The sequence below is a fragment of the Hippocampus guttulatus genome, chromosome 15 (assembly GCF_054856545.1).
Source record: "Hippocampus guttulatus isolate MCC_2025c chromosome 15, RoL_Hgut_1.0, whole genome shotgun sequence".
Lineage (NCBI taxonomy): Eukaryota > Metazoa > Chordata > Actinopteri > Syngnathiformes > Syngnathidae > Hippocampus > Hippocampus guttulatus.
In genome coordinates, this window is record NC_141275.1 from 8,274,407 (window position 1) to 8,300,606 (window position 26,200).

The 26,200-nt window shown below is 42.9% G+C and overlaps 1 protein-coding gene and 1 long non-coding RNA gene across 5 annotated transcripts; one reads left to right on the forward strand and one right to left on the reverse strand.

Annotated features, from left to right (window-relative positions):
- Positions 1–25,319, forward strand: LOC147193661 (kinase suppressor of Ras 1-like). Of its 3 annotated transcripts, none has more exons than XM_086131054.1 (21): positions 1–527; positions 11,035–11,175; positions 13,890–14,037; positions 14,125–14,614; positions 16,033–16,214; positions 16,807–16,876; positions 16,999–17,082; positions 17,240–17,301; positions 17,378–17,487; positions 18,166–18,337; positions 18,609–18,650; positions 18,924–18,972; positions 19,096–19,165; positions 19,688–19,981; positions 20,104–20,300; positions 20,646–20,742; positions 20,891–21,024; positions 21,218–21,349; positions 21,443–21,578; positions 21,659–21,792; positions 24,106–25,319. In XM_086131054.1, the coding sequence occupies exons 1-21, from the start codon at positions 312–314 to the stop codon at positions 24,110–24,112; spliced, it is 2,967 nt and encodes a 988-aa protein (XP_085987180.1). In that variant the 5' UTR covers positions 1–311; the 3' UTR covers positions 24,113–25,319. The 3 variants fall into 3 exon arrangements, with proteins under 3 accessions (XP_085987180.1, XP_085987181.1, XP_085987182.1); XM_086131055.1 differs by having other exon boundaries at positions 18,169–18,337; XM_086131056.1 differs by having other exon boundaries at positions 18,169–18,337; positions 21,659–25,319.
- Positions 21,018–25,911, reverse strand: LOC147193662 (uncharacterized). 2 transcript variants are annotated; one of them, XR_015103066.1, is made up of 4 exons: positions 25,691–25,911; positions 21,635–21,777; positions 21,261–21,560; positions 21,018–21,158 (listed from the first exon to the last, which is right to left on the reverse strand). It is a non-coding gene; the product is annotated as an uncharacterized LOC147193662 (long non-coding RNA). The 2 variants fall into 2 exon arrangements; XR_015103065.1 differs by lacking the exon at positions 25,691–25,911 and adding an exon at positions 24,041–24,178.
- Between the last annotated feature and the right edge of the window lie 289 nt (positions 25,912–26,200).

Genomic DNA, 26,200 nt, shown 5'->3' on the forward strand with positions numbered 1-26,200 from the left:
ACAGACGCTGAAAGCCACTAGCAGAGAACTGTCTGTTGGCGTGGGGGGAGAAGACTCTCTTGTCGCGAAACAACGGACTTAAACGTCACATCGAGGGAGCTTTTCAACAATCTCCTTACATCGATCATATTCACTGGATTTAAAGAAAACGAGATACATTGCCTTCGATCAGACTCCGGATCGGAAGCTGGGGACGGTCGCTCGGTCAGGTGCTTCTTGTCACAATAGTTCACTGGGGCTGCTGCATATGTCGGATTTTATCCAGTAACGCTTCGACTCAAGCCCTCCCAGCCGAGCCCAAATGCCGAGGAATGGATAGTGTGTCTACTATCGGCGGGAACATGGTAGAGAGTGGCGAGAAGCCGGAGAGGGACGGTGGCGGTGGGGGCGACGCAGCCATGGCCGCGCTCCACCAATGCGAACTGATCCAGAACATGATAGATATCTCCATCTCCAGCTTGCAGGGGCTCAGGACAAAATGCGCCGCGTCCAACGACCTCACGCAGCAAGAAATCCGCACACTGGAGGTAAATTGGATGTTTCAGCAGTGACAAAAGGCCGTCCCAGCCGTCGTGAGTCTTGTCAAACTGCGGAGTCATGAAGCCGAGACGTATCGCGTCGATCGCAGAGGCTTTTGGGCTTGTAGGCACCCCCAAAAATGACGTCGTTTTATTTTTAAATATGTTATTATTGTTATTGATTTTTGCGTTTGATTAAATGGGGTGACGTGTTTGCTTTTTCCTCTGAGGAACCCCCATTGTTTAATTCGCAGCACAATTCATCTCGTCTTAATATTGAATAATCTGTTCTTATTTATAGAACTGCATGCACCGCACATGCTGTGCTTGTATTGCAGCCTAGACTCATAGAGGCCCCCACGCTGAACAAACTGTAACAAAAAAGAAAAACGAATTGCACAACATGTTCTTGTTTTTATTCGATGCTCAACCTAAGCTATCATGCATCTGGATGCGGCGTTGTAATGTCTTGACATTGCTTTTTGCTGGGCCTCTGCACATCACGCTTTCTTCTGCTATGTGCCATGGATGCACGCCTCAATTTGGAGTACAATGTTTGTTAATTTAACTTAAAATCAGCAGCATTCGGGCGTTCAAATTCGTCTGGTGCACTCCCTTTCATATAATGCACGTTTCACACTAGTGTTTAGCTGACATAAAGTCATAAAAGAGACTTGTTAGATTTCATTTTCGCCAACCTTCCCTCATATACTGACCAGTTTAATTCATTAAACTACTGTAGAGAGTGCACAAAGTATCTATTCTGCTATGGGGTTTATTTGGGTTGGAGGCCATCCATCCATCCATTGTTTGTTTGTGCTTGTCCCTTATTCGGGTTGCATAGCCGTTGCATAGCACCTATCATAGATGACTTTGAGCAAGAGGCGCGGTACACCCTGGACTGGTTGCCAGCCAATTTTTGAGCACATTGGGAGTGCATGTACATTTTTCTCTCTTTCTCATTTATGGAAAATGTATAGTCTTCAGTTAACCTGACATGCATGCATGTGGAATGTGGGAGGATGCTAGAGTACCCTACAAGAACTCAAACAAGCACATGCAAACTCCCAACACGAAGGCCAGAGTTGAGATTTGAAACCAGAACCTCAAAACTGTGAGGCAGACATGCTATATATATTTTTTTATAATATGCAGTACATTGCTGTGCAAAGGTGTTAGTGCGCCATTTCATTTGCTCTTTTAGCAATGTCCTAATAACTAGAACCCATCACTCAGTCACACACACACGTGTCTGTCAGGCCTCAACTGTTCAGGAAAGCGAAAGAAATTCATGAAGCACCATCTTTGTCTTGTTTTTTGTCCCGATATGAATTCGTTAACAGGCTACTTCCTGGTTAAATGAGGATTAGGAACAGTGGACGAGTAGTTGGAAGTGCACTTCCAAAAAAAAAAAATGCTGGTTGAATTGACTCAGTTTTATTTCATCAAACAGTTGCACAAAATAAAATAATCTTAAAGTAGATGCACTTTCGACTTAAAAAAACATCTATCTGGATTCGGATGGTTTTATTTTGTGCAACCACGTGACAAAATTGAAATTGAGCAGCACATTTTTTCAAGTGTGGTTTTGTTGGTTGTGCATACACATACACATTTTATCTGTCCTACTTTACTAGTTTATCTGAGGTGTGTCAAAAACCTCCAGGACTGGTGTGACAAAAAAAAGAAAGACAACTACAAACTGAGTTTTCCCCCTTCAAATTGGGCCAGACAATCAACCAGCATGCCCAACAAGAGATCCTGTGCCATTTGCGTCATTAAGTGTGCAAGAAGAGGCAAAAGGTGTGGCAGGACAACTTGGGGCTGCTCCACCATGACAACACACCCAATAGTCTGAGCATCCAACAGTTCTTGGTCAAGAACGTCACCATCCTTGAGCGAGCTCACGTCTCACCTGACCTGGCTCTGTTAGGCTCTTTTCCTTTTTCACATCCTTAAGGAGGGCTTCAAGGGGACCTGTTTGAAAGATGTAGACCACATCAAGATTCCAGTAGAATCATCACAGGAGTAGTGTATGAAGGCATGGCAGAAAGGACAGTGAGGTATTATTACTTCAAAGGGGAAAACTTGTAGTTTGGTTTTGAAATATATTTTTTATGTTGCACCGGTTTTGAAATGCTCTGGAAAAGATGCGTAAAAACAAGGGCAGTGGTGGCATAAGACTTTTGTGCAGTATATACCTATTACATATATGTATACATAGGGGATATATATGATTCATGGTTCAGCTTCAGAAAATAAGTGAGCTGTGATTGGTCGTCACCCGATCCCTGAACAACTGTGAGGTCATTTTCAGCTGACAGAAAGTGGCAAAATGGCCGCCACCTGAGATGGCTAAAAACGGGTGTATTTTGCTGCTTAACTCATATTCCACAAACAAAATATGAATGAGAATGCCGTGTTTTGACTAGTGAAGGCTCAGGGAACATATTGTAAAGAAATTTTTTCGGGTTGACTTCCCCTTGAATGCCTCGACAGCACATACCCTTAGCACAACTTCCCCAAAAAATCAGTCATACATTCTCTGTCAAAGGTCCTCTCTAACCTGCCCGCTATTGCCTTATTTGCACAATTTTTCACTCCTTCAATATATTGACATTGTCGGAAAGAATTGTTTGATTCTATTTCATGTCCTCATCATCTATAAGCATAAGAAAATTCTTGAATTCCTTGCAACCGTATGATGCATTTCTTTGTAAGGCCCATGTGACCTTCCTCGAGGGTCACTTCCATCTGAGACCTCCATGGGATCTGTTTGTGTGCTCCTCTTTTATTTATGTATTTATTTAGTTATATTTACTATCATAGCAATAAATAGAACTGTTAAGAACAATGTCACAGCTCCAGATGAGGGGAAGACGAAGTGATGTGCAGGAAGTTCTTCTTAAAGCAGGGTTTTTTTTTTCACATTTATTTTAGTTAGCTGGACAAATATGTCCTTGTATTGATTTCAGTACAAACAGCACGGGGGAAGTTTGCTTAGCAGCAGTTTGCATCTTCTCCCTGTGCTTGTGTCTGTTTTCTCCCGGTACTCTGGCCTCCTCCCATATTCCCAAAAAAAAAAAACATGCACTCTTTGTAATGTTCTCTGGAAACTGAAATTGTCCATTGGTGTGAATTTGAATGGTTGTTCGTCTGTTTGTGATTGACTGGAGACCAGTCGAGGCTGTACCCCGCCTCTTGCCAAAAGTCAACCGGTGAGGCAAAACTACATGTTTTTGCCTCACTAATACCGCGTTAATATAATACTAATATATATTCATAAATACACATTAAAATCCATACCAAATGTTCATTTACCCGGCGAATCTTCGGTTATTTGTCGTGCGTGATGCAAGCACTAAGTTTGATGTACGTGTTTTCCACCAAATAAAAAGAGCACAAGTGCAAGACATTTTTAAATCCTCTGGGCGCTTGGTGATGTTTAAGGAAACCAAAACCGTTCAAATCAACCGCTCTGGGAAAACGAAAGCCGTATAACAAATGGCTCGCTACTACTTCTGAATTCGCGCGATAAAGTTTCATGGAAAAATATGAAAATAAAGAGTTGTGTACAGCTCTGCACTATGACCTCCTAAGTCATGTGGCAGAGGCCCAGTACTTAAAGTCACACTAACCAGACTAGTGTTACTCAAAAAGCCGTTCTTTTCTTATCGGTGCACTTTTTGTTTATTGGTGCAAAGAGTGTTACATCCTTTTTTTCCCCCTAATATCAGTTTGATATTTACCGTGCATTCCGAATATGTTTAAAGCCAATGTCAATGCTCCCATGTACAGTTATGCACCCCCGCCCCTACCATAAAAAGCCAATCCCCGGCTCCTGTTGATGTTCTGCTAGAAGTCGCCATCCTTCAGCAGGCCAAGCATGCATGTCACCCTGGAAACGGATATGATATGGCTGAGTACTTCCTGAGCAACGCTGTCTTCCACGACGATTTGTTGCGATACTCTCACGAGACAATCGGGTGGTCAAGCTTCCCGTATTGTTTCTGAACGCTTTTCACGCCAAGCAGTTCGGGCGATTGCCAAGGATTATTTTGTGTTTAAATCTGAATGTTGAGTTTTGTTTTGTTTTGTGTTTTTTCATTCAAGACAGTTGCAGTTGATAGTGAGGTTAGGTATCCACCAATAGTTTTGTTGATTGCTGCTCCTGAGGTTAGCTGAAGAAATATTTCTTGCTGACAAAATATACACTTGTTGAAAGAATCAAAAAAAATAAATAATCCAATGTGTCCTCTCCCTGGTTCATAAATCGTCACTCGAAATGCAAAACGGAGCATTTTTCAGGAGTAAGTATCTGAATTCCTTCGTGATTAATGCATCATTCTTTAAGACAAATTCAGTCATTGCTCATCCTTCAAGTCTGTCTGTGCTGATTGCAACTCTTGGTTTTCAGATCGAATTGCTCATTGATTAATAGAGGTGATGTTCCTTCCATAATTGTGAACTACAGCCCGTTTCTCTCTTGAACAATTAATCTGAACCTTGTGGTTTGACCTGATGAATGAATTTGCTGGTCGTAACATCCAGCTACCGAGCCAAGTGCTCAGGTGGTCTTGCGGCATTTGTGTTTTCAAGTGGCTGGCGCTAGCAGGGCGGTGCTGTCAGCGCTCTAACTTCCTTTGTCTTTACTGGCACTGCTTCTTGCCACTTTCATTTCTTGTTTGAGATCTCTTTGTGATTTCACATTCTAAAAGCCAGATAGTTTGGAGCATTGCCTCCAGATGTCTTTTTTAACGTGTTCCTCTACGTAATGAAATGCAGTCACCAAAATACTGCGATTATGCCTTTTAACTTCTCAAGACAGCTAAATTCATTAATATTGGCAGCATCTGCAAGTGCAAAAGTTGTCATCTGGCGATTTCAGTTCTTTGTGTTATGGGTGCGTTAAAGGTTTGACATTAGCTTCAAAATATAATTGATCGATTTTTAAGATATTATTTCTGACCGAGTTGTTCGAACACATATCGGGGCACGGATTAAAATGGTCAACCTTAATTTAAGGGGATGGCAAGGTCTGTGGAAAAACTTTGAATTTCACATTTGGGACATTCCCTGTTTTCTTGATTTCTCTGCTTATCAAGTCCCGCGATGATTAAAATTCAGTTTGCAAGATTGTCATTTGCTTGCCGCTTCCACACACCAACGAGATGGATGAGCAGTACCTGCTAAATATTGCAGCTGTCCATTTATTTATGTGTGGGGGGGGGGGGAATGCATCCCTAACACATTTTTTATCACTGGCTTTATATTTCAGCACTATACTTTGTCTCATCCATTTGCAAGTTTTTGGAAGGTGTGACCCTTTTCCATACCATGATGATGTACTTTACTCTTTTCATCATGGATTTGGTGGATCGAGTGTGTCAGGTTGAACTTTGGGACCGGCATAGAAAGGTCCAGCTCGCTACGGCAAACTGTTCAGTCGCAAATAATTAGTCGGGATGGAGATGGCATCCCTGCTTGAGTTTTAATGCCACTGAGTGAACGCCGTGAGGTCAAAGTAGCTCTCGCACAGGTGGTGCGGAGCGGCCTTGTTTCAGTGTTGCACTGGAGTGTCATCAAGAGTGACTCCAATTCACTTGACGTGCTCATTGAGACAGCTTTATTATTCCACTTGAACCGTGTGTTGTTCTGCCTTGCCAGTGAGAGGATAATGATATCGGCCTCTCCACATGGAGTGCAAACCGCTACTTCACTTTACGCGTGGTAATCCCACTCAGTCTGGCCTCTGTCTGCCTCTTATGCTGCCTACGTTCTACTCGTACTGTGCCTCTTCATAGATTTCTGATTTTGGCTCCCTTCATATCCACTTTTCACTGCCCTTGGAGCCTGTCTGTTCTTTTTAAAGCAGGTCAAAATGTCTGCACGGCTCGTGAGCATGCAACAAGGACCTGCAAGAGGTCTGCTCATGATCCGTGTTGTGTTTAAATGCATTACGGGTAATTATTGTTCATTTAGGTATTGATCACCAACGAAATTCAAGAGCTTCTCGTTTTAATGGTGGTGTTGCGTGGCGGCGATCGTCAAAACAGCGTGGCGTCACTGTGTTTTGTCTCCCCTCTGTGCGGGAGAGAGCCCTTGCCGTGCGCATGTAGCGTGAGCTGTTTTGGCTGCATCTATATTTAGACATCTTCTCTTCCTCCGCATTTTCAGGGTAGGTTGTTAAATAAGAAAATCAAATGACGCGCAAAGAGAGACTAGGAGAGGCGGGGGAGGGGGGGGGGGGTGGAGGGGAGAATCAAAGCCAATCGGCAGTGCCTCTGCTGATGACATGACAACTTGTGTATGTGGTTGTTTGTGCGTCCGTGTGTGTGTGTGTCCATCGGTGTGTGTGCGTTTCTGTGTGTGACTAAGGAGAAAACAATAGGAGAACGTGGCTCACATGTGTGTACTGAGGAAGCATGACGTTAGTGATTGCAGCGGCACTGACCCTGTCTCTATTTCCGTTTTGAGCCGCAGCGTGTGACGAGAACCTGCAAAACAGTGGAAACCGTGTAGACAGAACTTGATCTATTCTTAAACCCACCCAGGATTAGTTGTGTCTTGTAATTTTGCGGCGGGAAGAGGGGGCGGGCGGGCGTATGTCTTTGCTCCAAGCGTATATTTGCTCGTCAAAAGGCCATCTATTCTCGAACGTGTGAATTTAACTCAACATTCCCACAGATCGAATAATACGATCACTTTGTTTCGCAGTGACTGCTGATATGTTTGCTCGGATATGCATGTGCAAACTAGAAGTCCAACCTTAGGAGGTCAGCGACCTCAGGAGATAACAATGATGGAGAAGGAGGGGCACCATGCAGGCCATTGTCCGAGACGATCAAGCGTGTGCTTGCCCCTTAAAGGTCATGTGACCCAACTACTGCCTATCTTGGCCTCCCTGGCTGCACTATTTTTATCTCCTGACACATTTTCTTAGCTCAGCTCCAAACTGTGCGTCATGAGTTGCTCCTAAAATGGGCCATCTGTCCTTGAAAGCAGTCCCTGTATTAGGATGGCTGGAACGTGTGCTTCTGCTCCCTTGAAGACTGATACATAATCGCCACTAGAAAAAAAAATTAAGACTCACTCGGATGATCACATCAAGCACTCTTTAAAATATACAAAGTCATGCATGTTTTTCATGAGCTCGCAGAGGTTCAGTGTTGTCCATACGTCAATTTTCCATACTGCTTGTCATGTTCGATGTCACGGGTGAGCAAATGGACTTAGCAAAAGACGTTTATGGCTGAAACGCACACCTCTAATAATTTGTGATTAGAAATCTGTAAAAGGCAGTTTAAACATTTTTTATAGTACCGGTAATAACAACAAAGCAATCTGCCTTAGATTTGATGGTGAGAGTGTGAGTCTGCTTTTCTTGACGCATTTAAGAGATCATTATTTTGGTGTGGTTGGCCCTTTTTGGGGGGAGGGGGGATCCCGGTAAGTGTAAAAGTAGAACTCGTCAATCCTTTGTTGGCGGTATGGTGATGTCTTGGCCTTGTTTTTATCGTGGGCCACATTGTAGTTGTGGTTAGCCTTAATGAACGGTTGTCATGTGTCATCGCTAGCAGTGTCATGGTGCACCAAAATCATACTCTGGGTTTAATTTCATGGTTCTGTTCACAATGGATAGAGTAAGGGAACAAAATGCAAAATAAACTGCTCTTGCTTTTTGGTAAATCACACTTCAAATGAAACATGTTTTCGCCTTTAGGAAAGTGCAATGTCAATAGTTTTTTTTTTTTTAGGGAATGAAGAATGAGAAGATGCCGATGGATTTTGCGTTGGTATCATGCTCTTCTCCCCCCTCCTGACCCCTCTTCCAGACTGATATTCACATTCACATAGTGCCATTTCAAATTAGTTAACTTATTTGCCATTCATTAAATGATATCAGGCTTGACATGGTTGGTGGGATCTGGCTGATGGCTTTGTGTTTGATGCCCGTGCCTCAGAGGCATTCAGTTGAAGAGTTTCCACTGTATGGTGAAGATGCTTATCAATAAAGGTGTGTTTCATGATTAGGGTTAATCGCACATGACAAATTGCTTTGGCCTTTTAACTCATTCACTCCCAAAGACGTTTTTAAACGTCTTTTCAGACTTGGTCCAGAATTGGCTGGTACTGAATGAGTTAATGAGAGCTGTGTTCGACTCATCGCTAAATAGAAATGGGATACAGCACGTCGAAAATTCATTGATCTCCCTTTGTAAATATATCGTCTTTGGACAGAATTTTGTTCCCCAGTTTTTCGTCAGGGTCGCACTTCCCTTGGCAGGTGGCATAGTGTGCCCGTATCAGCAAACGTCAGGAACAATTGGAGCAGCGGCGGGTTCTGCTGGGCCGAGTCTGCTGTGTCAGACGGGCTGCTGCTGGGACTCTCTCTCTTTGCTCTCTTCTCCTGTCCTGGCTAACACGCTGGCTGTCACTCATCCCCTCCACAGCATTAGACCGTTGCCATGGTGCCGTTTAACTCGGCTGACAGGTGGGCTCTGACGCCATCTGTCTCCCCACCTCCCGGCCACGCGTCAATAGCTGCTTTCGCTACCCTGCACCAAAAATAATATGGAGGAGGCCTGTTGTTATCGTGGTTTGTTGACACGCTTGTGCACCCAACCTAAATGCCATCTCACTGATATTAATGAGGGACTGGGGGACTTCTCACTTGTGTTGTTTATCAAGATAATAGATGAGTCAAATGCTCCGTTAAGATGCCCGAGCTCTTCTGTTGCTGTGCAGTGCCACTTGATGACATTTATATGTGGGGTTGCATTTTGTCAGCACTCGGTGTTTCACATGCATGGGAAAATCCCACTGAAATGTTGCTGACAACTCAGAAGAGAGGTTGCTAGGTAACCTGACGTCACGGGGCCGCAGTAGAGTACAGGGAGGCAAAAAAAACGGGGCTAGCTCGTTAGCCACTTCAAGTGAGGTGTGATTTGCCCACGGATGTTGTTTTCCATCCCGATCACAAGAAACAATTATTGCAGTTTATTTTTTTGTGTAGGTAAAAAAAAAAAAAAAACATCTATATGCGGTGACAGCGTGTAAGAAAATGGGGATGTAAGAGCAATCTAAGCAGCAAGTTTAACATGGTTGCCCGTTGTCATGCATGCGACGATGCTATGCTGTGATTTCCAATCAGACTGCCAATCGACCAAACATTATTCATTTAGTCAAATTATTCCACGCGGTAAGTTAATTTAACATGTTTATATGTTAACTATGGTTTGCAAGGATGTTCAACTGCGCTGCATTGACGCCGAGATGTGGTTCTCATCGTACTGTACCGAATACTGGACAGCATTAGATTGTGCAGGTGTGCCCGATTAGAGAATTTGTTGAGGGGGGTGATAATGTAGCTTCCCCTCATTTGTGTGTAATTAAAAGATTATAGTTTACCGTAGTTAGAAATGTCGATCAATATTGGAGGCTATTAGTAGAATAAACTCTTGAGTATTAAAGGAAACTCTTCCAAGTTTGCTTCATAAGACATTTCCATTCAGTATGAAATCTTTGTTGATCTTCTACAGCAGACAGCTGACACAATCAGTTTTTTTTTTTTTTTTTAGTGTCTGACCTCCACTAAAGATGCTTTTTGTGCGCTGCCACGACGTCGGTAGTCTTTCTTTTTCTTTTCTTTTTACATTTCAAGGCCAGCTTTTCCCAGTGTGAGTTTTTACTCTTTGCCTATCACGAAGAGAACTGAATGAACAGAAAAAGACGTGTGCTCCTATTCAATGCTCAGGGACTCAAGAGGTGTGTTTTGTCGGTTTAGAGGTCGTTGGTGTTGCACGGCTCATCTGAAGGTGCCGCTTGCTGTAATGGACCCATGCAGATAGACTGCACGATAGGGGGACACGCGATCCGATCCACAATTTGGCCTGCAAACCAATACTGTGGTGTTCATTGTAATGCATACAATACTCACTCACAAGACCGCTCTGCGATCTAAGCATGCCTTCATTCCGTGTTTGAAGTCTGTTTTAACATGACCTTAAGAACTTGAATACTTTGGCCTTTGGAGAGCTTTTACATGTTGTTACGTATTAATTGAAATGAATCGTTCCACTTGAAAATGTGCCATTCTCGAATCATATCGTTACCCCATGTATCGAAATTTAAATCCTCCGAAATGTGACAATTTAAGCATTTTATAGGGTATCAAAACTGTGCTTTAAAAAAAAAAAAAACCTTCATTACCCCCCCCCCCCCCCAATTTAATGTGGCTAATGGGGGGGGGGCATTAGCCACATTAAATTGTGCAGATATAGTCGTAAATGTATTCATTCAAAAGGTGTCTTGCACACTGGGGGCACTGTGAAATTGGGTCAAAGACACACACTGCAGGTACAGTATGTCGAGTGGTGTTGTTACAGCAGGTTTGTGGAGTTTAGAATGGAAAAGCTAATACAGGATGTATTGACTGTGTCCCGCTCCGTGAACCACAACTCCTTCTGTGGCCGGCCCTTCCCTCATGTGTCGTGTCCTCTATTTCTCCCTGCAGGTGAAGCTGGTGAAGTACATCTGTAAACAGCTGCAGTTCAAGCTCAAAGTGCCAGAGACCGAGAGGCCCGACAACCTGGAAAGCTATCCGCGCCTTCGAGACTGGCTCCGCACCATCAATTTACGACCAGAACTCATCGAGGTAGGCTCATATTGTCCGCGTTACATTTATTAAAAAGGTGTGTCATTCTCACACGATGCAAGTGGCTGGTTGCTCAACAAAATGTGTGAATTTGCATTCATTTTTTTTCCATTTCCTGTTTTTCTGTTCTATTTTTCATTCCTATTTACTTTTGCACTATTTTCACGACACCGCAAGCATCACTGTGAATGTTTTAGCTTGTTGCATCATGTGCAGACCCCCACAGCACCACAATCCCAATTTGGATTCACATGTTGTCGTATAGTGTTGGTACCACTTATACTATCCATCCATTTTCCGATCCGCTTATCCTCACAAAGGTCACGGGGTGTGCTGGAGCCTATCCCCAGCTGTCTTCGGACAGTAGGCGGGGGACACTCTGAACTGGTTGCCAGCCAATCGCAGGGCACACAGAGACGAACAGCCATCTCACGCCTAGGGACAATTTAAGTGTTCAATCAGCCTGCCATGCATGTTTTTGGAATATTGGAGGAAACCGGAGTACCCGGAGAAAACCCACACAGGCCCGGGGAGAACATGCAACCTCCACACAGGGAGGCCGGAGCTGGAACTGAACCCGCCTGGTACCTCTGCACTGTGGGGTCGACGCGCTAACCACTGGCCCACCGGGGCCGCCCCCACTTATACTAACGGTGCTAATTTGAGATTAGCATAACTACTGAATTTGCACCACAGAAAAATGTTTGAGGCACGAAAAACTGTTTGCCGCTATCCACAATGTGAATTTCAGCAATCAAACCTGTTGATTATACACAAAAGAAAGCTACGTGTTCAGTCAGTCTTCAAAGAAAGATATCCTGTTACAAAGATCTTATTTTACTCGAATTCCACTCGCGCCTGATTACTTTTACACTTTTCATACTTGAACGAAATGCATCATTCATTTTCACTTCGCTCCCTGGCAAATTCAGTGTCGCTGTCATTCCTCAACATATTTGTTCGTCATATTTTACTTCCATTTTTTTTCTCCCATCGCTTGCTTTCCTTCCTGTGCAGCTGCAAACTGTCAGCTACTGTATGTTTTTCTTGTCCTTGTTTGCTTTTGTGTTGTGACCTCACTGTAACATGATCAGCGAGGATGTTTCGCTTGCTTGTTATTCTTTAATACAACCCGCCGTACTTTATAATGATCATTTTTCAGTTTTGCCACATTTGATTAACTGCATAATATTCCCGTTTTACTTGCTCAGTTCTCTTCATGCATATTCTCACAACCCTTCCTGGTTTTAAAACACTGTACATATATTTCAATTACTTATTTGCAGCAACATGTCACATTAACATGCAGAAAGAGGTACTGTGCAACAGTGTATATCTCTATAATAGTCTGTTTTTAAAAAATACGGTTCTGATGATTGGCAGCACCAAACAGAGGTATGTTTAAATGCTGTACATACCGTACGTTAAGTGTTGCATAGAACTGCATCGCATCCTACTTCCAAGCCTCATAAAGCCCTTTTCCCTGATCTAATTGAGTTCCACAGGCACACATTATGCAATTCTCCCGAGGAGAACTGGAGCTTAGCTCATTTGGAGTTACACAATGGAGAGATTTTATTTTGTTTACCTTATTCAGGGATCCAGGCCTTGATTCGAGGCCATGTCTGTCATGTCGTCCTGTATTGGTATTTGGGAAACAGAAAGGCTGGCGCTGGCCCACTTGCCTGTGCTGTCCTGTGTAAGCAAAAGTCATCGAAAAGACAGAAGCCGCCAGCGCGATGGTGCAATGAACCTTGTCATTTAACATACTACCGACAACTTCAAATTGTTGCCTATTGTCAAACAACCACCCAATATGATCTCACGTACTCCCCTAAAGCAGAACGTCGGCATCCATCCTTTCGATTTCTAGAGTTTTACCCTGTTCAGGGTTACGAATGAGTGTATGTGGACCAATAATCATTCACACTCACATTCTCACCCAGTGACATTTTAGTTAACCAACTATGCATGTTTTCCGAATGTGGGAGGAAGCTGGAGTCATTTTGTTTTACAAATATACAAAAAAAATAGATATCCACCCATTTAAGGTATGGATATATTTTAATCATGGTTGATCATAATAAAATCATTAAATCATTGGACATTTTTTTTTCCATCAAAGAATGTCTATGTTGGCTGGTTTGGCATTGCCTTGATGACTTGATGTACAGTTCACAGTCACATAACTTGTATGACCTCACAAATGATTGAGAAGGTGGGTGTTGCTCCCCCCCCCCTACCACTTTCACTCCAAAATCTCTCTTGCCTGCTTGTGCACTTTCCTTTGTTCGCAGTGGACACCTGAGTGTGTAGGACATTGCCCCTTGCTCTCTGATCACTGTTTGCCCTGTCGAAGCACGGCTTTGACCTGACTGATAAGCAATTGCGCACTTCCCATGTCCAAAAATAACATCCTAAGCTCACTGAGCTCGCACTTGTTTCCTTCTGATTATGAAATTTTTGTATCCGGTCATATGTCTGTTCTCTGGCGCAAATTTAGGTGGTACCTACTACTTATCCCTTCCAGTAAAATGTTAACTGCAGCAAAAAGGCTGGTATTGCTTTTTTTTCTAATTTATTAAGTCATATTAGCCAAATACTAGGCACCTATGAGTAATATGAAAGAGCATTGTTGTGCTTTCTTAAAGTTATCTATTGTTTTTTTTTGATGAAAATCTTCATTTTCTTTCCTTGGTTTTGCTTCTGTGTAGGCAGTGGAAGTGAAGTTCTCCCTGGATGCCTTACTGCAGATGGCAGGAACTCAAGTGCGGGACACACTGCGAAGGCTTAGCTTCACCTCAGAAGAATGTGCCCGCCTAAGTGCTGCCCTCTCCTGCCTCAAGAGTGCAACTGAAGCCGGTATGCATGTTTGCTCCCATCTGCGCAATGTTTAATGTCCCCTCCATGGATGCAGAGCGTATTATTCCACTCTTGTCTGTGGTCCAGGAGGTGAACCGAAAGAAGACAGCACAACTTGGTTGTCCGAGCCCGCCAGGAGGGACAGCGGATCTCTCCTGACTGCAGATCAGGTTTCCAGCCTTGGAAACCCGCTCCGGCCGCACAGCCCCTCGCCTCTAGCCCGCCCGTCCACCATCCATTCCACGCCCTCCACCCCATGCGCTATTTTTCCTCATCCTCGCTCCGGCTCTGTGTCAGCGGTGCCCACGCCCGAGGCTCAGATTCCACACCTACACGGCGAAAGCCCCCTCGCCAACGCATTCCCCATGTCCATAGCTCGCTCCAGCCGTCTCCAAGGACACACTTCCACACCACCCGTAACGCCACCGTCAAAACGGCGCCACCGACTGAAGCCTCCATGCACCCCGCCGCCTCCGTCCCGCAAAGTGCTCCATCTGCTTCCCAACATCACCCTCACACGCAGCAAAAGTCACGAATCGCAGTTGGGCAATCGCATCGAAGACCCACTCACCAACAAGTAGGTACTCGGAACACGTTGGAAGATTGTTGCTTTTGGTGAGTTTTGCTTCAAGCCTCGTGGTGTGGTTTACAAGCTTTAACGATAAGCTTCAGAAAAGTAAAGCACACGCCAAAGCTCTTACTGCCACCATTCTATACGCACATCAATAGTAACAGTGATGAGCACTGAAAAGGGCTGTGTTGGCGCCAGACATGCCTTTTGAAATTTTGGCAAGTTGCTTTCATATGACCTAATCAAATGTTTCCACATACATGCATGCAACATTCCTTTGTACCGTTCTCCTGACTGATGTTTTTAAGCATTGAGATCCCTCCGACACAATGGAGGCTTTCTGCTTACCGTGACTTGTGCTGTACGTTCTGAAGTTTAACACTCCGGAACATCCTACTCGAACAGGTGAACCGTATTTGGGCACTTTAGATGCTTGCAGGTGTGTGGTGACTCCCTTTTAACACGAATTTCAATGTGATTTGTTAATTCCGGACACAAACACATCCGCAGTTAGGACAGCCACATTATTTCTGCAGTTTTTTTGTCTGCCCTACCGAATTGAACATTTTATAAATCACATTAATGGCGGAAATAAATTATTAAGGACTTTATTTCTTCCTCTCTCTTTTTTTTTTAATATCACATAAAACTTTGTATTTGAACAGGGGTGTGTAGACTTTTTAGGTCCACCATATCTACTGTATGTATACCAACTACATTACACTGACAACAAAAGCATCTGTCCTGTTTTTATGTCAGTTTGCCTTTCAGTACACTTCTATTCCCTCTATCATACACACTCTTACTGGGAATGTTTTGCCGGGGCTAATCCGCTCAGATTCCCAGAGATTATGAGTCATGTCCAAAGAGGAAGTATTTCCTCGGACTAATGCTCAGAGGTGGCAAGTCAAACACACACACAGACATACATGCACAATCTTGCTCTATTTCGATGGGGGATGCACAGGCACAAACTAGCGCCATGTTTATCCATCACATCATGTCTGTGCATCGGGAGGCTAAACTGTTTCCAAGGCTGATTAAAAACACGACCGACTGATTCAACACGCATTCGCACGATCTCGTTAGCAATCTGTGCGAAAAGGGTCTCAGTTCCAATGTCCGAATATTTTTACCGTTTTTGCCCGCTGTTGGTTGCTCACATGTCGGCGTGTGTGGAGAATTGCGTCCTTGAGGCTTTTGTCTGGCTGGCCGGGGTTGTCACCCTGCCTGTCCCGTGCCGGTCCTGTTTAGCCACTCAAACGTGCCTCCCTCAAATCCCGTTTACATAATCTGCGTCAAACGCTTGAAGCCATGCGGTGCACGTTCTGTCTCAAACTCAAGGGGATGACTCCAATTGAAACCTAACACCCTCCTATTCTTGATAGGTAAGATATTTTAACCTGGTTTTCCCCTGCTTTCAGATGTGTCAAAAAGAACAAAATTCTCTTGAATATGCAAATCAACGGGAATGGCCATGAAGACACGCCTTCTCGCTACCCCGCGGTTCCTGTACGAACCCCAGGGGTGTCCCCAGCTGCAACCACTGCGCCTTACACCCTTCCTGGTACACCAACCCTGTTGGAAGAGCATAGCGTAATCAAAAGTGAGTTTTGCGTATTAGTGTGTTTCTGTCTTACTCATTCAGCAGGTATTATAAGACCGCCTCACGGTATATGGTCTTACGTATGCTACTGCAAACGACAGCTTTTGATCATATCATAAGATAAGATAAGATAACCTCTATTTGTCCCACACTGGGGGAAATTTACAGTTTACAGCAGCAAGATTGTGGGTGGAAAGAAGAAAGAAGAAAAACAAAGTGTTTGCGTTCACAAAATAAATGTTACAGTTTCAATCATCATCATTGGGCAGAATTTTGGCTACATTTTCTTTGAGCATGTTTTAGTAGGGCTGCTCAGTCATGGAAAAAGAAAATGTTTGGGGTACAAAATGAGAACATTTTTAAACACAATATCAAGACAAATCACATTCTCTGAAAGACAAAATTACGTGAATTCCTTTTGAACAAAACAGAATTTATAGTGCATTGGAGTTTACATGGTATACGCCTGTAAATTGTCATGGAACTGTAATTGAATATTGATGAATTGCACAGACTTCTGTTTTAGTGGCAAATTGTCATCTCGTAACTGCATGTCATGTTCTTCCGCTTCTTGCTTTCCCGTGATATCTAGATCACAAACCAGTTCACCGCAGCTCTCCGCAAGCTGTGAGGAGGGACATCGGCCTTGCAGTCACACACAGGTGCCTTTAAAAAAAAATATATATATATGAATCAATAGAACGCTGTGTTTTATCTCCCATTAAGTATCGTCACCCCACAGGATGCCTTGGTTAATAGAATTGAATGTGTTCTTTTTCTGTAGGTTCTCCACCAAATCCTGGCTCTCCCAGACGTGTCAGGTGTGTCAGAAGAACATGATGTTTGGAGTTAAGTGTAAACACTGTCGGTGAGTTGAGCCCTTTCATATGAACTCATTCACTCCCAAAGACGTTTTTAAACGTCTTTTCAGACTTGGTCCAGAATTGGCTGGTACTGAATGAGTTAATTAGGAAATATGATGTGATACCTAGTTTTCTTCTGGTCTGTTTCTTATTTGCGTGCAGATTAAAGTGCCACAACAAGTGCACAAAGGAGGCGCCATCCTGCAGAATTTCTTTTCTTCCAAGTAAGATTAATTTGTGTATTCTCCTGCGGCTAACAGACGACGAGACGCAAAAGAATTGTAATGTCTCCTGTTCTAGTTGCCAAAATCCGGAGGACCGAGTCTGTGCCATCAGATATAAACAACCCAGTGGACCGTCCTCCCGAAGCGCCACAGTTTGGTACACTACCAAAGGCCATTACCAAAAAGGTAAAATGTCTGATGCTTTGAAACAGCCATGAATCTCACTTCACTCTCCCGATTGGTGAAGCATCCAACCGCCAGACCCGAGTCTCTTGTCTGGCACTCAAGTGTTTGTATGTGTGAAAATTCAGAACACACTGGCGCAGATGTCCTCTACGTCTGGATGTTCCAGGTTTGTTTGCTTTGGTGTGAAAGACAAATAGTTATGCAGGTGATTCTTGCCATCTGACGTCTGTCTACTTACCACTGCTCTGTGCCCATTAGAGAGTGAATATTCGATTTATTGTTTCCCCTCAGTCGCTCAATTTTTTGAGAATTGAGCGACTGAAAAGATGAACTTTTCTTGTATATTGAAAATGCTTTGACTCACCTGTACAGTTGTGTACCTGCACACATTTGGCATACCTACACAATCTCAGATCCAGAAAAATTATACTTTTAGAAAAAATGATGAGTGCAGATTCATACTCTGAGCCGTATCGATTTAATAATACAGCCTGTTTATTACTGTGATTGTACTTTGCTTTGACTTGGATTACCGAACTGTATTTTTAATATTACAATTTAACAACAAGATGCCTACTGCAGCTCTCGATATACACATTAGATTGTGCAGGTGTACCTAATAAATTGTCCTGTGAGTGTGACGTTAGGCTGATTTCTAAACGGAGTGGCTTGTGTCAGCAGGATCATCCTCCCGCCCTGAACCAGCTCGACTCCAGCAGTAATCCGTCCTCTACGACCTCATCTACGCCCTCCTCCCCGGCGCCCTTCCAGCAGAGTAACCCTCCGAGTGCCACGCCGCCACCCAACCCCTCGCCCAAAGGCCATCGGGACAGCCGCTTCAACTTCCCAGGTAAAACACAGGCCCTAATGATGAGACAAAAAGTCCAAATGCATATGCCAGCATGACTTCCAATACGGTCTATGAATTAATAAGAGAAAGAACCCTCTTTTTTTACTTCCCTCTCTGGAGTTAACACTGAAAACCGATAATGGTTGTGCGTTTTAAAAATTCTTTCTAAAAATGAAAAATAACCTCTAATCATGAGTCTCTCTCTCTCTCCCCCCCTTTGCCATGCTTGCTGGCTTTTCCGACTTGATTTATTTGATTGTTTTAACAAAAGCTGCCTGCTACTTTCAGCATAGACAACAGTTTATCTTCCCCGGTGAGTCCCAACATGTCATACTGCATTGTCACCTTCCCATCATTTCCCTGTGCAAAATCCGCGATGCCCTGCAGCTGCTATCTCTGCTGCATGTCGTTGAACGGGTTTCACAGTGTCATACTCATGTGCACTAGCGCCTCTATTCCGTACATATGATGTTTTACCGCTATCTGGTGGTGATGATGGGAACTTGCACGTACTCTTCCATTTCTGTTTTCGTCGTACAAATAAATGACTGAGGGGAATATTTTTGACTATTGTTTTCCTTCGCAGACGTCTCCGGCCCTGCCACTTTACATACTGATATCCTCCAAGATACAGTGTAAGACTTGATTCATTTTGTTCCTGAATTCCTAACTCTAATTCGAGAAGTTGATTTTTTTTTTCCTCTCTCATGTTAGAATGGTGAGAATACTTTTCATTGGATTTTGTTATTGGTTTACAGCGGTGAAATTGTGCAGTCAGTAGAGGACATACATGCTGATCTGGTCGAAGATGAAGATGAAGATGAGGAGGTATGACCGGATTGTCAGAAAATACACAAAATGCTGACATTTTAATGATGGTTTGGCAAGGACTCACATTTATTAAAATGTATTGACATTAAAACACAACAAACGTGATTGAAAAGAAATATAAATCCAAAACCCTTTTGCCGAGTAATTCTGTGCCTATGTCCTGATCAATTAATAAGCACACATAATTTATTTAGTCCCCACAGGAATCCCTGATTCCGCGATTACGGAAGTTGCCGCAGATTTCAAAGCCCTCCTCGCAATTGAAACCAGTTTGCACAATTGAGGGTGTGGTGCAGAATATGACATTTCCATGTAATTTTCATCCCGGCAGCCAGATGTCACACTGCAGGGCATTATGCCCAATTCAGATTCTCTGCTGATTCCTGGGGGAGACCCAATAATAAAATAACTAAGACCCAAAGTGAGCCCAAAAACCAAACGTTTGTAAACCCTGATCAAAATGACTCTACACTTTTGAGTTGAATTCATTTAAAGAGCAAGTTGTGGTCCCCTTTCCAGGAAGGAGAAGATGACATTGAGGTCGAAGATGAAGACCCTGAATTGGATGAGGACAATGAGGAGGAAGAGGAGGAGATTTGCGATGAAGGGGAGGACGAGGAGGATGGCGAGGAGATCCGGATGAACATGGGCTCTGACGGCGAGTGCGAAAGCGACAAGTTGGACGATCTTCCCTGCTCGCGGGGGAACCAATGGAAGGTCCCCATCTCGCGCAAAGCCAGCCAGACCAGCGTCTATCTGCAGGAATGGGACATTCCTTTTGAGCAACTGGACCTTGGAGAACTCATAGGGAAGGTAAGGAAGCAAAAACAGACTCAAGTTCATTGCGCTCAGTAAGTACATCTGTACAATGGAGGAATTTGAGTTTGAATACCTTCAGATGTTTTTTTTTTGTTTTGTTTTGTTTTTTTAACCAGGGCCGCTGGGGCAAGGTGCATAAAGGTCGGTGGCACGGCGAGGTGGCGATCCGACTTCTTGAGATTGACGGAAACAATCAGGACCACCTGAAGCTCTTTAAAAAGGAGGTGATGAACTACAGGCAGACCAGACATGAGAATGTGGTGCTCTTCATGGGGGCTTGCATGGCCCCACCTCACTTAGCTATCATCACTAGGTGAGAACTTCCACAGAATCAAACCACACCAGGCTGGATTTACACTGCAGGTCCAAGTTTTCCAAATCTGATTTGACATGTGATAATTATACGACACGTTATCGATCGTTAGCTCACATTGACATCGTTTTGTTTACTGTACACTGCAGTCATATTGGCACGTGACAAATACTTGTTGGATATTTATCCACATTTGCAAGAGGCCTGATTCTGATCTGACACCGACTCCAGCCCCCCACCCCATTTACGCATATCCCAGTTGTCACTTGAACCATGCTGCATAAATCCAACCAACACCGCACCACTCAAATAACTAAACGCAATCCTTCTTTATTCTGTTCACAGTTTCTGTAAAGGGAGGACGCTCTATTCAGTTGTGCGAGATAGCAAAAACACTTTGGATATCAACAAGACCAGACAAATCGCCCAGGAGATTGTCAAGGTAGTTTCTTGTTGGTTCATTTCAGTTTTAATTGCTCCATAAGCGGTCTTCGATATAAATACTTAATAAACTGAGCTGTAAGCCAGTTCTTCATAGCGTGTAATAAACAATGTTATGATGAAACATAATGAACCGTCTCCCAATATAGGGAATGGGATATCTGCACGCTAAAGGCATTGTCCACAAAGACTTGAAGTCCAAGAACGTCTTTCATGATACCAACAAGGTCGTGATCACAGACTTTGGCCTTTTTGGGATTTCTGGTGTCGTTCAGGAAGGCAGGTAAGTTGAGTCGTAGTAGTTGAGCCGCATCAGTCGTTGTGCATTTGTCTTAAGGTGCTGTTTGTGCCCAGTTCTCTTGTTGTTCCAGTCCTGCTGTTTTGTGCCATGACGTAATGACTTCCGGTCCTCTTTGCCTGCAATAAGATAATGTCTTGAATTCAAATCAACTTTTTTGTTTCATAAATTGTTTCAGGCGGGAGAATCAACTCAAACTTCCACATGGCTGGATTTGTTACCTCGCACCGGAAATAGTGCGTAAGATGAGTCCGGGGAACAACGAGGACCGACTTCCTTTCTCCACCGCGGCAGATGTGTACGCCTTTGGGTAAGACGTCGTTCGGTGCACCGATATGGGACCGCCTGTCCCAGACATGAAAGAGTAATCATGCATTGGTTCCTCCCCCATTTCTTTTCAAAGCACCATTTGGTACGAGCTCCAAGTAAGGGACTGGCCAATCACCAACCAGCCCGTGGAAGCAACCATCTGGCAGGTGGGCAGTGGAGAAGGTATAAAAAAGATCCTGTCAGAGATCAGCCTGGGGAAGGAGGTCACGGTGAGTTCGAGTTGTCAGACGCGCAAGCGGATTCGGGGATTGTCCGGTGTTCTGACCTAAAGAGTCTTCTCTGGCTACAGGAGATCCTCTCGGCCTGCTGGGCTTACGACCTGCGGGAGCGGCCCCCTTTCACGCAGCTGGCTGACATGTTGGAGAAGCTGCCCAAACTCAACCGCAGGCTGTCTCACCCGGGACACTTCTGGAAGTCAGCAGAGTAGGTATCCCACGAGTCAGCGGGCCAGATGAACGCTCCGGACCGTAAGGGACGTCGGGGAGGGAAACGGTTTCTTTGCTGCATTGACTCAGTCACAAAAATATCCTTGCAGTTTATGTGAAAGAGAAGCTCCTTAAATTGAATGATGATTTATATGCCAGTGATGTTGTTTTGACAATTTACAGAGATTCTTCAGAGAAAATAAATCCATAATCATATTCTGGCCACATTTGGAGTTAAAGGGATTTTTTTTTTTCATGGCGAATTTACTATTTTCTGATAGAACATTTTAAATAAATCGTGTTTAAAAAAAAAAGCTACCTTCAATTTTTTATTTGTTTACATTTCAAAGCATTTTTTATGTATGTCCCACAAATGATGCCCGAGGGTCATTTAGAATGGTATTAAGGTTTTCTCCAAATTGTTGGGAATAGGAATAATATACATTCTAAAGTGCATTTAGTAAACAGCAAGTTGCAATGTGTCGCAATGTTTAGCTTGCCTGCCTCATACCTCTGAGATTCTGTGTTACATTCTGGATTCCGGCCTTCCTGCGTGGAATTTGTCTATTAATTATTTAGATCTTTAAAAAAAAAAAAAATGCTTTCACTCAAAATGTGGTCGGTGTATGAATAATTTGGGGGTTTAAATGTACAGCCTGTCCCAACCTGTTTCCACCAGAATTTAGTAGGGTATTGCATGAAAATGAATGCACAAAAAGTACTTTTTTTAGTGTGGATATTCTACATTTTTCTTTCCAGCCTCGTTCTCGCCAGGCTTTGATAGGATTCTGCAAAAGCAGTCATGCACTTAATGAGCACACACAAAAAAAAACATTTTTGTGTACACTTTTGTTCTTTACATTGCAAACATGCAATTGTTTATTTTCCAACCAGCTGTTTTCACCATACATTTGCTTTTGGATTATGAAAAATAATGCACTGTAATAAGTATAAGCATGTGTGTGTGTTCACACACACACACTTTTATATATATATATATATAAATGGTGCCTTGAGATCCGAGTTTAATTCATTCCTTGACTATTGTCAAAACTCAAAACATTCACATCTCAAATCAGCTTTCCCCATGAAAACCAATGGAAATCCCATTGATCCATTCCAACCCCAAGATTTTTGTGTGTTTTTAATAAAAAAAAAAAGCATTTTTTATTATATGTGACGAAAAACATACAGTAATGACATGATGAAATAAAATTTAAATAGAATCAAACCATTTTAAAAGGCATTCTTCTTTAGTGCCTGTGTGTGCCTTGGGTGCAGTATAAGACAAGCATACAGATGGACTGTCGACTCAGCTCCTCTCTTGGCTTTTCAGTATGCCAGTAATATTAGATGTTCTTTGCAGAGCATAACTTTTATAAGCCTGTGACTATTATTACATGTCGGCATGTGTTGCTGCTTTATTTTAGTTTCGGTATCCATTTTCAGCGTAACAACACTGCCATACAGATTCTAATTATTAGCATGTGTGTCTCTGGCGTTTGCCATTGTACTGTATTTTGTATTTAAGTAGTGGAAGCTATAATGTGGTTGTTTTTAAAGTCTCTTTGTGTTTAGTTTGTCATTAATCTTCATCTGAGAGTGCCAATTAATATCTCGAAACCTCTTTTTTTTTCTTCCTTCTTTAAACTTATATCTGTGGAACTGCCAAATATGAAGCAGGTTGTACTGAGTTTCCTGCCACAGGTAGCGCTTGTTTCATAAATTGGCGCTCGCAAGTCTAAGCAGAAAATTGGCCAATCGACGACTTCTCTCCTGAACTACGAATATGGTGGATCACTTGTATCTCAAGGCACCATAGTAATTTGCAAAGGGTGGGGTATACCCGTTTTTTTTGTTTGTTTGTTTTTTTTACACGCTTACAGCCATGCATCATAACCAACCTGTTTTCATTACAATTTACAATTATTTTTACAGAAGTAATTCCTTATCCTTTTAATTCAAATTTTCACATGCATCACTCATTTTGTGCTTTTCATAACAGTATTTACGCTTTTTTTTTTTTAGGACAACCTGTTGCCGCAGCTCACATTCAACAGCACTATATGAAAATGTGTCCTTCTTTTCTTCTGCGTCATTCACTTTCACTTTCCTGTAAGCGAAAACCACAGCAAAGAAATCATTTGGAGATGGACTAATTCATTCATCCTAATCTATAAGTGTGTGTTTACTGCCCTGCTTCTCTTTGAATCTTCCCAATCTGTGCTTTTAACCGATTGACTAACCGTCAATTAATGACCGCCTCTTCCTTTGCTCTCTTTTGTCTCTTCTGTCTCCTGTCGGCCTCCAGGTTGTAGCGGCAAACATAAGCAATGCAACACAAAGCCTGGGTCTGCCTTGCATGCTCCCGAATCCTTAACGCCCACAGGATTGTTCAAAGCATTGCCTCGAATACACTCTACTTTTACACACACACACACACACACACTTGTCTTCGTCTTGTTTGAAAAGAGAGCATCAGTGGACTGATGTGTAGCACACTTTTTCTCCTCCCCTTCCTTTGGGTTAATCTGAGGCTTTGGTTGTTACCACATGATTCGCGCACGCACACACACTTTGCAGGACATTAAATGCACCACGAACCCCTTAACCGATCTCGCTTGTGTGTTGTGCCCAAAGCCTCTCAGTTCATTAAGCTCCATTTTGAACAGTGATTGCATGTTTTGCAAAAGGTCCTTTTTGATTTACAGTATTTATTTAATTTTTTTGTAATTTGGTGAACCTACCATTGCAGTGTTTTGTGGCATTTGTTTTCAAAAGAAAACATTCGCTTCTTTGTTCTGTGCTAATTTGGTGACCCCGCAACACTCGCCCATTGATTTCTTGAGCATTTAATTGCATATCCCTCCCCCTCTTATTCATTCAACATCCTCCCAGGGAAAGGAATACATGCTGGATTTCTTTTTTTTTAAGCTGTCAAGTGCACCTTATAAGAAGATTAGTTATTTCAAACAGCTGGGGAGGGACTTCATGAGGAAAGGAAACAAAATTAATGGAACCTGGTGCAAAAGTGTCCTATCTTCCTTAAACATTGCCTCCTCTGTGTGTGTGTGTGTGTGTGTGTGTGCGCGCGCGCGTGTGTGTTTTTTGCAGTTGTGCTTGCATTGTGTTTGTATGTGTGTGACTGGAACATGCTGGGTTAATTTGTGTATTGTTACAAATCCGTTGGTAAGTGCTGTAAATACATTATTTAATGTACAGCAGTTTATGACGATCGAACATTTGTACAAACATTTTCTATGTAAAAGGCATCAACTAATTTTTTTGCAATACGGCCCACTTCCGCCAATGCAGATGTATATATATTTATATTTTTGTCATGTATAAAGACTGTACATTTTTTTTAAAAAAAATTGGCCAATACATGTTTGTTTGTTTTTTTTTTTTTAAATTTTATGTTATAAAAACTCATATTTTTGTATTGCATGTGAAGACCGTTCCGTACATGCAGGTACTGTTTTCATCCATGGAAAAGAATAAAATGAGGCTCATCATATGACAATACGACATGCTTTTCTTGCCTTCCTAACTGCAGATTTTAATATCAAGTGAAGCATTTGCTGGCATTTGCCTACTTGCAATATTAGTTTTTTTTTATGAGTGGGTGGCGTGGTGGTCCAAGCGTTTATTTGCTGAAAAATTGAGGGGAAGCTATTCAATTAGTCATGCCGTGGCTGTCTCTAACAGAAGAAAAGGTACATCATCTTGCGTCATCCGCAGGCAATCGCAAACCTCTTTGGGTGGGAATCACATGGATTTTAAAAAATTCCCCAATGAACAGGAAATTTACAGAGGATAAAAAATGCGCTTGACATCATAGCGTGGCCGTTTACTGCATAGGAAAGTCACCAACCCAGCAACAGAGGGCGACTCACCCTCTCCAGGTTGCATCTGGGTCATCCAAATATCGATTGGACATTCCAGTGAAGCACATTTATCTGGGTGTCCTAATCTACTTGCTGGTCCTCATCTTGTTTTAGACCAAACTTTAAAGCCTCAACAGCAGCAAAACAAAAACACCTTGCGTTTCACCTTGCCGCCTCGGGGAGTCATTTCGGCGAGGAATCAATCAAGAGTCTCGCTACGTGTCAGTAAAATGAGAAACATTGACCGATAAGAAGGGGGAGGGATGGATTTTTGCACACTCATACTGCACAGAAGAAGGTGCTCGTGGATCACATGACCTTGCCGGGGGGAGGAAGGGGGGCGCTGAGAGCAGACACAAAATGTCCACTTTCTCCACTGGACCGTCAAATGACAAATTGTCCTTTTGCATTTTGTTATATTTGCGGAATTAAGTCAGCTACCCTTGCTTCTATTCATCAATTATAAGCACCTGCTTTTATAACTTGAAACAACAAGGGGAAGAAAAAAAATGTCTGTAC

Coding starts and splice junctions, on each gene's coding strand:
- LOC147193661 (XM_086131054.1), top strand. CDS start 312: ATGGATAGTGTGTCTACTATCGGCGGGAACATGGTAGAGAGTGGCGAG. Junction 17,083..17,239: donor GTTAAGTGTAAACACTGTCG/GTGAGTTGAGCC, acceptor ATTTGCGTGCAG/ATTAAAGTGCCACAACAAGT. Junction 19,982..20,103: donor TTGGAGAACTCATAGGGAAG/GTAAGGAAGCAA, acceptor TTTTTTAACCAG/GGCCGCTGGGGCAAGGTGCA.